This window comes from Notechis scutatus, chromosome 1, assembly GCF_049901735.1.
Source record: "Notechis scutatus isolate UNSWTSFEM ecotype Mainland chromosome 1, rNotScu1.2, whole genome shotgun sequence".
Taxonomy (NCBI): domain Eukaryota; kingdom Metazoa; phylum Chordata; class Lepidosauria; order Squamata; family Elapidae; genus Notechis; species Notechis scutatus.
This window is the reverse complement of record NC_142009.1, coordinates 211,385,978-211,399,144: the sequence shown is the minus strand read 5'-3', so window position 1 is coordinate 211,399,144 and position 13,167 is coordinate 211,385,978. Positions and strand designations below refer to the sequence as shown.

Here is a 13,167-nt window from a genome sequence, read left to right as displayed (position 1 = left end):
TAAATTTAATTGATTTAAATAATAAAAACACTATCAAAAGTATCCCTTCAAGGACCACTGAAATTTCATGGTATAATACACATGATCAGTGTTCCTGCATGGTATTATTCTTCGTGAGAGTTCTTCAGATTCCTTCTGTATTTATAAAGCCCCTCTGAGGTATCATCTCTTGGTGACATGACTTTGTTCTGTCTTGTGTAATGTAGTAAAAGACTTATCTGTTTACTGGATCTTACTTGGATTAGTATAGAAGTCATTTGTGATTGACCCCCAAAGCAGAATTTCCTATTTACAGTTTTGCCTTCTTGTCCTTTTGTATAAATGCTCTCAGTCCAGATAGCATTAAAAGGGCTGTAAGAGTTAACATTCATTAACATTTAGAATGCTTTGTGTTTCCCCTTCAAGATATTAAATTAGCTAGTGCTACTCAGCCAAGGCTGTGTATCTGTCAAATTTTGTCAATATCAAGCAAATCACTCCATTAAATGCATTTTAATCTATATTCATGGTTCACTCACAGAGACTCCTTAGAACCTGTGCCTCTTGCATCTTCCGATAATGACAAAAAGAGCAGTAATGGGGAAAATTTTAATCCTAAAGGTGCTATAATTATATTATAAGAATATTATCTCTGCTTACTTCACTGTTTTTTGTTTTGGTTTCTTTGTAGTTTTGAAAAAGGAAGGATGATATTTTTTAAGTAAGATAATGCTATATTGAGAAGAACACAATCACAAACACACCTTCACAGAAAGTGTTGTTATGTTGTAAAATGCTAATCTGGTTCTTGTAGGCCCTTGAATTCAGGATTTGTACAGCAGATACTAATGGAATATATTTTTGATTTGCTCCTGGGACTCGTTCATTTGTTTCCTTAATGTTTCATAGATACTATGGAGTTAAAACAAGAAAGTCTCTTTTAACTCCATAATATCTATGAAACATTAAGGAAATAAATGAATCACTGTGAGAACTGTGTAAAACCCCTTACTCAAAATCCCACATCCTCTTGAATGCTTAGTGTGAGTGCATCCCATTTCCTGAAAGGACATGGAGGCATTTACTGATAACACTTCCATTGACACACCTGCTACGTGCAGTTTTGAAAAGGGCTGATTATTTCTGTGCTTTGAGAAGTCGATCTGGACAGGTTTTCTACCATGCACCCCCCAAATGGATTTCTACTGTCCTAATAACCACGGCCATAGAGTTCAAGAGGTACAACCACATAGCTTTTGCGGGGGGAGGGGTGTTTCCAGAAAAAAAAATTACAAAGCAAAAGTGTTATTCCAAATCCCAAACTGCTAAAAGAGGGAGGGAGGGAGGGAGGGAAGGAAGGAAGGAGGAAGGAAAGAAGGAAGGTATAGATGTGATAAAGTCTAAATAGAATATTATTTGTTTATTTATTTATGGTGAATTATCTCCATCATTCAGCCAATGGCTAAAAAATAGTAAATGCAGAAATATTAGTCATTTCATGAGAAATTGGGTTGATTACTGGCAAACCATTTAGACAGTATAGATGAAATATCCTACAAATGAAGCTGAACTCATGGTGACTAAAGCCATATAGTTTCTTGGCAAGTATAAAGAAATTATTTGTCCTCGGCCTTCTTCCAGGATATTTCTCCCAGTCTTGCTTGTAAAGTGGTTGATTTTCCATCTAAATACTAATTAGCTCAAACCTTGCTTAGCGTCCTGAAATTAGCTATGTGCTGCCTTCTAGTTGAGTATTTAGGGAACACAGGTTGGTTTCAACTCAACCACAAAGGGACAGGATAATCAGAGTTAAGCAGTGCAAATCTTAAGTGAGGCATCATGTGATTGCACCCAATTTTTCTGCGGTAAATAGGTGGAGACATCACATGACCATGACTTGCTACCTTCCCTGCCAACTTTTCCGTTGATGTTGCTTGTTGGAAGCTGGCTGAAAAAGTCGCAAATGGCAGTCACATTACCCTGGGACACGGCTACCATTGTAAATATGCAATGGTTGCCAAGCACCTATATCATAATCATGTGACCATGAGGGTGCTGCGCTGGTCATAAACTCAAGGAGCAGGCATAACATTTTTCAGTGCAGTCATAACTTAGAATGGCCACTAAAGAAATGGCCATACAGCGACAACTACTTTTACCTAGGTTTGCATCATATGTTCCAAATAAAAAACAATAACTTGCCATCGGCTCCCTGAAAATATGATATACAAGAAAAATACATCACTCTTTTTTCAAATTGTGAGCCAAGAAACCATCACTGGACACACAATCTCCTTGTCAAACTGCCACCACCATTCCCTCTGCAATCTTTCAATTATGCCAATAGGAACTCTAAAACATATTGCTGCACATAGAAATAGCAATAGTCCTTAGACTTATATACCACTTCACGGTGCTTTACAGCCCTCTCTAAACAGTTTGCAGAGTCAACCTATTACCCCCAACAATCTGGGTCCTCATTTTACTGACCTCAGAAGGATGGAAGGCTGAGTCAACCTTGAGCCTGATGATACTCAACTGCTGGCAGTCAGCAGAATTAGCCTGCAATACTGAGTTCTAACTACTATGCCACCACAGCTCTTTATAGATTCACACGGGAACAGAATTGAGTGGACTAAAATTGGGTGGAAGATTAAGCTATAACATGCAAAACTAGGGAAGAGAACATTTTCAAGGAAAAAAAACAAGGAAGTCCAGCTGCCTTTTGGAAAAAGCACCTTTGGGACAACCATGGCCTGGATAATTAAGAATCTCCATAGACAAATGGCAAGGTCCTCTCTTCTAGAAGAATAAGCTCAGTCTTGTTATTGGGTAAGAAATTCCAGGTAAAGGTGGATCAAAGTTTTGGCAGGCAAAGGAAAGTCTCCCTTTTCCCTGTTCTGGGCAAAAAGAGATAAACCCACACTGCAAATGTGGTTTTATGCTGCCTCTCATGCCACCACTGTTTGTTTTGAATTTTAACCCTAGAGCAGTGTTTCTCAAACTTCAAGATGTGCGGACTTCAGCTCCCAGAACTCCCCAGCCATCATGGGTATACTTGCCAAGTCTTAAAGTTAGCAAGTCTGAAAAGCACTGCCCTAGAGCATATCTTGCTATAGAAAAATGAGCTTCAATATCATACATAAATAATAACTAAAATACAGTACACACATAAAAAGACTACACACATATAAGCTGGGAGAAAGGTGAGAAAATTCAACTAATATTTTACAGCAGCTCCAACCAAATTGGCTATCTCCAAGGTGCAGTATAAGAAAACTAAAAACAGTTGTATGTCTCACTACATGTGTAGGGATTTGGCTGTCTGTAGCCCTAAGTATAAATGAATATGTTAAGCAAAGCAATCAGTTGTTCCAAATCTGAAAGAATGGTATCACCTAGCATATAAAAAATGGGGTCATGTTTTAATGCTATATATTTCCAGTGATAAATTTATTTAATGTAATACTCCCAAATATGGATGAGATTTCAGGTCCAGCGTAACTTGAAGTAATCTTGTAAGTTAAGTCTGCTCAATTGCAGAGAGCATTCTGCATCCTCTGCAGGATTTTATCAGCAGCAAGACACTGCTTTTGTATTGGTTGAAATAAATTCTTAATCTTTATTCAATGGCCTCAGAAGGATAATCAAAGGGATTCCCAGTGATTCAATGCAATATATCATCATGTTCAATTTACTGGACAAAAAAGGTTGATAATTTTAGTAAAGTATTTTTTTTACACCACAGAGAAAATAAATGACTTACCTTCTGAGTAAGCAGCGCTTGTACAACCTGGTTGGCTACCTATAGAAGAAATAAATCATAGCTGAGAATTACTTTTCATAATTAGGGGGAAAAAATCCTCCTAACTTCCATAGAAATTGAGATTCTACTTTTTTTAAAATTTCAAAACTTGGTAGTTTTTTAAATGACCCCTCAACACAACATTTTTTACCCTGCAAAGTGAAAGGGGTAGAACCAATTCAGACCAATTCAGGGGTCAAATTATATATAAGTAAATTGCTTTAAAGGAAGGAAGAAATAAGCATTTCTGTCCTCCATATGGAAAAGGCAGCCCTGAATGTACCAAAAAGGGGAAAGAAAAAAAAAAAAGATCATATGTTCATGACAGCTAGGTGGCATTGCATGCTCCAGAAAATTAAAATACCTACAGCTCAGTCAGAATAGAATTTTTTATATTGACTTAAATCAAATAACAACTGAATTATAGAACTATGTATAGAATTAATTTTACTTAATTCTTTACTCATCTACTAGGATCATTTTATAAAAAAATGCTTCCTATTTATCATTAAATTTAAAATCCAAAATCAAATATAGAAGTCTACCACATATTTTTATTATGTGATTCATATTTTAATGAGCAATATACTACCATTTTATTTTGTCACGAAGCCTTGTGCTTTATGTAAATTTTACTATTTTGAAGAAAGTGATTTTTTTAAAGAAATGAGATGTCCCTTTCTTTCACTAATTTGATTTTAAAATTTTGTTTCATGTGAATTAGAATTTAAGATAGGAATTCAACCTTTTTCCAAATACTTATATTTTTATAGAAGTCAAATGCTTGAAATGATTCATGTTCTCATAAAATGACTGATTCCTTTTCCTATCATTTCCAAAACTGTTCTCTAACCTAAGGCACCACAGACAGCAAAGGTCAAATAAAATAGCTATCTCTATGATTTAATACAAGACACAGATTAAAACTGTAGTCAGAACTCACAAGGGTATAACTATAACTTTTTAGATAAGAGTGGCATAGAAGAAATATGCTATATTGGGGGTTTCAAAATCTAAAAAATAAGCAATTAATATTCTAAATTTTGGGTGTTCTGTAACGTGCCTATATATTCACTAAAACAACTGCAAACTAACAGTGATATAATCAGAGAAGAGAGGGATTAAATACTACAGGAATTCTACAAACTTTAATAAACCAAGTGTTTGAAACGAAGACGCTCAAGATATTGGGAAGATGATATATGGATGGTTTTATTTATAGAATCACTGAATAATTACCTAATACCACCAAGATGGAGCATTAGACAGTATATGCCAACAAATATATTACTACAAATGTCACAAAACATTATGTAGCATGTGCTTAAGACAGGTTGTTAATACCTTAAAATAAAATAAATACTTTTTATTTTTTTTCATGGTAATTTCCTGAATTTGAGCTTCTTGTTTATTTCTTTATTATTGACAGAGAGAGGGAGGGGGGAAAGAAGAAAAGAAGACAATAAGGGAGGAAGGTTTCCGGTGCTGTCATTTCCCACAAGAAATTCAATGGGAAACCCAATAGGAAGTTAGAAATTGTTGCAGTTCCCACTGATTTTCAGCCATGTCTGTGATAATTCTATTTTCTTTTTAGGTCAGGAAATATCTCTGAAACAATGACCCAACAGGTCAAGGGTTGTCTAGTTAATAAACAAAACTCATTATTAAGTAAAACAAATGAAGTGCTGTTTACACTATAGTTGAATTCAAGTACATGATGTATTTTTCCTTGGAGGAAATAACAGATTTACAATTAATTTGAAAACAATTGTTTCTTCTTAAAAAGAATAACGTTAGTCCTTTTTAAAGAAATAATAATTTTATTTATTTATTAGCTTTTTATCCCGCCTTTCTTACTTTATAAGAAACTCAAGGTAGTGAAAAAATGTAATACTCCTTTTTTACCCACAATGGGATGTATCCAGCAATTTTGAAAAAATAAACCTGATCTTCCCTTTCTTATTTCTTATCTCAGGTCACATTTTGGTTGTGTCTTCTTCCCTCTTACTTCCTTCATGTCAAGGGCTGTCCAGCATTTGTCCTCTAGTTACCTTATACCAGAGGTGTGAGAGTTGTGGCATCACATAGTCATCATGTGATGTAACATGACTTTTTTCCCCTTCGCTAAAATGAGGGTGGGTGTGGCCAGCATTTGACACATTCGGCCCATGGGCCATGAGTTTGACACCCCTGCCATATATTCTTTAGGTAAAACCTAATTTTAATATATATAACAAGTGTTTGAAAAACATATTCCTTTTCATCTACAGTACAAAGAGGTTAGCTTGGGCAATACCATTCTTAGCCATGCAGGTAAAATAACCAGTCTTAAAGTTTATGGCTTAATGGCTCTATTTAATTTCATTATCCAATTATCAATTTTGATAGTGATAATTGCATGCTAAATAATTTTTAGGGATTGCAAATTGTTGGATTGTATCTTTTTAACCCTGTTCTGTTTTCATAATTTTATTATGTGAAGATCAAAGTTCAATTTTTCATTTGGCTTCTTTGTTACACTCCTCTAAAATGGTGTCATCATAATGACCTTCACCATTATCAGGCAAAAAGCTCTGTGGCGATTTGCTTACCACTATACGCCTTCCAAACTATACCACTTACCAAACAATATCCAAATCTTCTTTGTCAGTAACATTTCTGAATAATTCTATTTTTTTCCCAAGGCCACCACAAGGAAAAGAATATATATGATCATTTTATCTGGCTACCATAATCTCCTCTATTTACTGCAAAACTGCTTATCTTCTATGATTTGTAATCTTCTCAGTTGCCACACTTCCTTGGACCATCCCAGACAAATGGCTCTCCAAGCTCTGTTTAAAAACCTCTAGGCATGGAGCTTTGGTGACTCCAGAAGGCAAACTGTAGTTTTCATGGTCATGAAATTCCTCCTTAATTCATACCTAGAGGTTTTCAAACAAAGTTTGGAGAACCATTTGTCTGGAATAGTCCAAGGAATCCTGTATTGGGCAGTAGAATGGACTAAAACAGTGGTCACCAACCAGTGAGCTGGGGACAGCTCTGGTGGTCTGTGAGAAAATTTTGGTGGTCTGCAGAGAAATGTCACTCCCTAAGCACCCCCCAAAGCAATTAATCCAGCTGCACGGGAACATAAGGCTGAGCTGCCCACATGGCCCATGGGAACACAAGGCTTGTGTCGCTTGCATTGCAAACAACACAGGGTAGTGAGGGGAGGGGGGAAAGGGAAGAACTTGCTCCAATTGCCCCATGCACCTGGCCTGGCCACTGGGCTACTTCTTTCTGCTTTTTTCTTCTTCTGCTTTTGGCTGCACACAAGGAAAGCAGCAAAAGCCTTTCTTTCTTTCCCCCAAACTCCACCAGAAATGAATTTCTGGGACCCTGCAAGGCATTCTGCTCCAAGAGGCTGTGCCGGTGTGACCAGTCTCATGAAGACTCATTTCTGGCGGAATTTGAGGAAAAAAAGAAAGACTTCTGCTGCTTTCCCCCTGAGAACAGAGCTGCAGATGGTATCCTACAATCCCAAATGATTGATTGGTAGGAAAATGGGGTAGGGAATTTTCCTGCAAACTTTTTTTGGGATTTTCCGAGGGTTTCTGGTCCGCGGGATTTAAAATTATGAGTTTGGTGGTCCCTGAGGTCCAAAAGGTTGGTGAACCCTGGACTAGAAGACCCAAGAGTCCCTTCCAACCCCAAGGTTTTACCATTCTAAGGCAGGAGCTTTATTACTTCATATTCTTTAGTTCATGGATAGACAAAGACCCCCCAATTTTAAATTAGTAGAGAAGATATTGTTGACCTTGATGCCTGGAGAACTTTTGTTATTTCAAAACAGGATGCAGCAAAATCTGTGAGAAAATCAAACTAACTATGATGGCTCCTTTGCAATAATTCTCGTTAACTTAAGAAATTTGCTACTAAGTAGGGGGACTTCCGGTTTGTCGGCTTCGTGAGCGGCAGGGATTCGCGAAGCTGCGCGATCCCTGCTGCGCTAGTCGCTTTTGGGGCTCCGATCCGGACAGGTACGGAGCTAGGCTGCCCTGCAGGGGCAGCTGAAGGTAGGGGGATCCGGAGAGGGGTTTGGGGGTGTTGCAGACCCCTCCCGGCCAGCAGAACCCCTTTTCCCAAGACGGTGCAGCGGCGGTCCGTAATGGCCGCCACAAAGAAGCTGGCAGCCGGGTAAGAATGCGCAGGAGGAAGTGGAGAAAGTTTTGAAAGGAGAAAGTTTTTCTTGGTTCCTAGGACTCTAAGACATATTTAACAAAATTCCTGAAAAGTATGACTTTCTGAATGATACCTTCTAGAAGAGGAAAAAAGCGGCAGTTTGGTGGTGCTGAAAGGAAAGCTACCCTCTTTTCCTACGGAATAAATAAGTGGATATTAAGAAACCTATTTTTTTTAGGTGAAAACTGGCTTTAAGCGATGAGTGGGAAGAGAGGACTAAAAAAAAAAAATATTTGTATGCTAAGACTTTGTTGGAGGAGATGCCTTAAGGATTTGAAGACTAAAATATATTGCAATAAGATTTTAAGAAACAGATTTGGACTTTCTTTTTCTCTGATTGATACTACCCCAGGAGGAGAAAGTGAGAACTCTGCCTTGGTTTGGACTGATTGATAACTTTGGGACTGTTTTATTTTTCTTTGGAATATTCTGGTTGTTGTAAGAAGAAAGAAGGGGAAAAGAAAAGAAAAGATTTATAATGGCTCTTTCTATTGAGGAACTGAGAAAAGATTATGAACAAGCAAAAAAAATGGTAAAGCTGGTTTGAAAGAAGCCTTCCTTTTTTAGAAATGGCGCTTATTAACTATCAACAAACATTACAACAGATGAAGACAGCAGAAGAAGAAGGAGAGGAAGCCATTTTTAATAAATTTCAGAACTCGACCAAGAAAGAAGGAAGAGGGAAAGGAAGAGAAATAAAGGACTTAAGATTTAAAAAACACTTAAGAAAGGGAAAAATAAGGTGCAAAATCAATATAATGATAGTAAACAAAAGGGAAAAGGAACACGACAGAGAAGGGAAGCCAGTAAGGCAGAGGCTAGAAGAAGGGGGGTAGAAAGGTTTGTTGGGAGAAGAAAGAAAGGGAAAAGATGGAGAAAAGCTACAAAGTTTTGAAATTAAATGGGAAAAAGGGAATCTTTTTAGGATAAAGGATAAAGTATAATTTCTTCAAAAAGATTTTGCAAGGTACATAAGATGATATTGTAGTATTGTATTAGAAATAGAAAACTTAAATGGTTTAAGAGTTGATAAGAGATTAAAATGTTGAAATGTTTAATAATGATTGGTTTTAAAATTTAATAATATGAGGGGAGGTTTAGAATATTGAGTTTTAATTAAAGAGTTTAATAAGATTATGGTATTGATGTTATTATAAAATTTCTATTATAGTATTTGTTTTTAATATTTAGATCTATTGTTTAACTATGTATTTAATTATTCTGGATGTACTATTTAGATAGAATGTACCAAGCAAAATCGGATTGGGTATTGGGCGTTATTTTAAAGGTTAATTTGATTAATTTAGGGGGAGATAGAAAGGCATCATACTCTGATTAGTGATTTCAGGAGAAACTTCTTTTTTTTTTTTATAAGGAATGAGACAAAGGGACAATAAAGAATGGACAAAAGATGCAAATATAATGACTCAAATTTAGATGATTAATTAAGATAGAATTAAGAAGAGTGAAATATGTGGAGAAGTTAATATAGAAGACTTAGAATGGTAAATAAAATAAGTAATGATATGTAAGATGAGCATGAATATAATTGAAGTCCATGAAGAGAGAGATACCTGGGTCCAAGTTACTTTCCAAAAAGATTTTTTTATGTTTTGTGTGTTGTGTGTATATGTTTTTTTTTTTGGGGGGAGAATTAATAAAACCTTGCAGAAATATAGAATGAGAATAATGTCAGAAAGAAATAGATGAAATAATAATAATAAAATTGAATAAGAGTAAAGAGAAGTAAAGAGAAATTGGATAAGAGGTTTTTGTATGTTTATATGGAAATGGTTTAAAACAGAATTATAGTTTATCTGACTTGTTAAATTTATAATGGAAAAAGGTTTAAACATGTAATGGATAATGATGATTTGTGTGTTTTGAAAATTAATAAAACTTGGCTTTTTTTTAAAAAAAAGAAATTTGCTACTAAGTAAAATGAAACTATGAGAATTAGATTATGATTCAGAATGGTTGTCTGAAAGGCCAGCTATATAAATATTTTAAATAAACCAATAAAATAATAGGAGACCAACATTTCATCCATCTCACCTCATCAAGACATCTTTCATACTGCTCTCTCTGATTTTTATTTTCCATAGCCAGTGCGGAATTCTCTGCCTGAAAGACACACAAGCACACACATACAAACAAACAAAAATATAAATTAATTAGTGGATATAGTGAGAAAAATGACAAATTTATTATATAGCTAGTCCTCGACAGTTCATTTAGTAACTGTTCAAAGATTACAACAGCATTGAAAAAAGTGACTTATGACTGTTTTTTAAACTTACAACCATTGTACCAAACCCCCCCCCCAAGGTCATGTGATCAAAATTTGGACAATATTTGAAAGCCAATGGGGAAGCCAGATTCACTTAACAGCCATGTTATTAATTTAACAACCGCAGTAATTCACTTAACAACTGTGGCAAAAAATGTTGTAAAATGGGGCAAAATTCACTTTAAATGCTTTGCTTAACAACAGAAATTTTGGACTCAATTGAGGTCATAAGTCGAGAACTATCTATATTATGTATGTAATCTCATAATCTTATAACCATGTAGGATAAATACTCAGTTATTTACGATCTAGTGTAAACTTTGAATTTTTTTTTAAAAAAAACCTCCAAATATATGTTATTGTTCTGAAATAACACAAATTTGTTAACTTTATGAAATCACATGCACAATTTAGGAGAGCCAGACATATCTCTGTAATATCTTCTTGACAGATACTGAAAACAGCCTTTAGTAAAAAATATTGCAGTGGATATTTGATATATCAATTTTCTTTTATTCAAGCCTTCCAAACTTTAGTGCTAGGAAACCATGAGTCAAGGGAATTGTCTTCCCTCTCTAAATCAGAAAGCTTAGTTGAATATTAACAGATTTACATCTACAATAATAAAAACTGATTTCCTTTTATCATTCAGACATCGTAGCACTAATGGCTAGGGCAGTCATATTTTCATTTTCATTGTTTTATTTTTTTTGGTTCTTGCAAAACCAATGAAAGCATCATGCATTTCTCTTACTTACTATATCCATAATACTTTGTTCAGAATAATAGCAGAACAGGTATATAAGCTTTTTTCATTAAAGCAACAACAAAGAAACTCATGACTATAAAACTAAATTAATCAGTACTACAGCAGTGGAGGTGATTTACTTCAACAGTAATTCCATGTAATCGTTGCATCTGGACACTCTATAAGACCAAGGCAACCTCCCCCCAGCCCAGAAAAGAAAAAGCAGAAATCTTTTTCTGGCATTGGAAATGCCAGGTCAAGGCTGAGGGGTGAAACTCTCTATCATGGTAAGAGTGGTGTTGTTTCTGAAATACAAAAAGCTTCTCTGAAGGAAACCCAAGAATATCATACAGGGCAAATCCCATTCTGGTCCCAATAAGTGAACTTTTAATAAAAAATGGTGGGGGGGAAATGGCTCTGTTCAGAATTCATTCAATACATTTACGTACCACCTTTTCTCTAAGAGCCAAAGGTGGAATCAGATTCTGTCCTACAACTACTAGGCCATCTCTCCACACATCAATTATGTGAGGTAGGCAGGTCGCTCATTTGTCATTGCAAAGTCTCTTAATTCATTTCATAGCTGAAGCTGGAATTGAAACTGGATCAGAGGTGATATTCAGCCGGTTCGGACCGGTTCTAACAAACTGGTAGTAATGATTCTACACAGTTCGGAGAACTGACAAATCGCACATGCTCACATTTTTGGCGAACCATTGGTGAAATTATTTGAAACCCACCACTGAACTGGATCTTCCTGATAGCTATTCCAACATATTAACCACTATCTGACATGTATGGAGGGTGCCCATCTGACTAATTAAGCATTAGCAGCGAATAAGACAGCTTCTAGTAAATAAAATGTTCCATAAAATACTGAAACATAGAAATAGAAAAATCCTCCTGCTCTGGGTGTTACATCTCATTCCCTCTTTTTATCAGTTTTCTATTATTTCCTTTTCTCATTCCCTTTTCTCATCAAACTTCTTTATTTCCTTCAACAAACATTAAGCCAGCATTTCCAATATAGAGTGATTCTTTAAGTGACCAAAAGTTGCCACAGCCTTTATATGGTAAAAAGTTAAATAATTCTCTACAATTCTGAATAGCAAGTTGTTTATAAATTCAAAATAAGAACAGTGAGTTTGGTAGATGGGAAAGTTTGGACACTGTTATAACATTTTTATTTTTTTATTTTTCAAAAAATAATAGCTCCCAAACATTTCCCATAGTTAATTTTCATTTTATTTTATGTAGTGATTTCACTATTTCTATTCTTGCTTTTGGACCCCCCCACTTTTCCTTTCAGAATTCTTTTCAGAAATATTTCCTTTCAGAAATATTTATAGGTCTCATTGCATGCATTGCATGTTTTCAATCATATTCAAGTCTGGGGATTATGCATGCCATTACAAAACATTTATCTTTCTTTTCTGGTTGATCTGAATGAATGTTTCAGATGTCTTGCTGAAACATCCAATCACTGCTCAGCTTTACACTTTTTACTAATTACTTGGATACAAAATTTTCTTCCAAATCAATTCTGATTCACTGAAACATAATTTGATCTCCTGTTGCATTCACCTGTGCATATAACAACATTATATAAACAATCCAATTAACAATCCAATATCCTATCCATGTTCACATACCATGTGATTACTACTCAAAATGGCCCCACCCATTACTTCCAAGGACTTTCAGCAGGCACTTTCTGCAGACATGGCTTAGATGGGCACCTTTCATCTGGAATAAACAATATTCAAATAACTTGCCTCCAAGCTACACGTTGATATGCACCCAAAAAACAGCTGGCAGTCAATGCAATTACCACAATATTAGAGCTTTGTGGCAATACTAGGCAGATCTGACTAGCACATGGGTAGCCATATCCTTCGTTCGACGTTCTGTTTCTGGAAGGTTGTTAAGAAAAGCCCCACTTAGAGTGCTTTATAGTAGTTAATCCATGACATGGCAATGAGCCACTGTTGCTGGCACTTTCTGTTCCCAAAAAATCACAAATAGCATAAAAAGTGAAGCTGGGAAAAAGCCCTTCTTAACACACAGCTTCCATCATATATCCCTCAGATTGGAATGATTGATAACTTTCAACTCCATACT

General features: G+C 35.6%; 1 protein-coding gene across 4 annotated transcripts in view; it reads right to left on the bottom strand.

Moving 5' to 3' along the window:
* Positions 1 to 13,167, bottom strand: part of NCKAP5 (NCK associated protein 5) — a 711,275-nt gene that overhangs the window by 175,301 nt on the left and 522,807 nt on the right. For all 4 annotated transcript variants that reach the window (XM_087950139.1, XM_087950137.1, XM_087950138.1 and 1 more), the window contains 2 exons: positions 10,064 to 10,132; positions 3,746 to 3,784 (listed from right to left, as the gene is read on the bottom strand). In XM_087950139.1, coding sequence (XP_087806265.1) covers positions 3,746 to 3,784; positions 10,064 to 10,132 — 108 coding nt within the window. The remainder of the gene's footprint in view (positions 1 to 3,745; positions 3,785 to 10,063; positions 10,133 to 13,167) is intronic.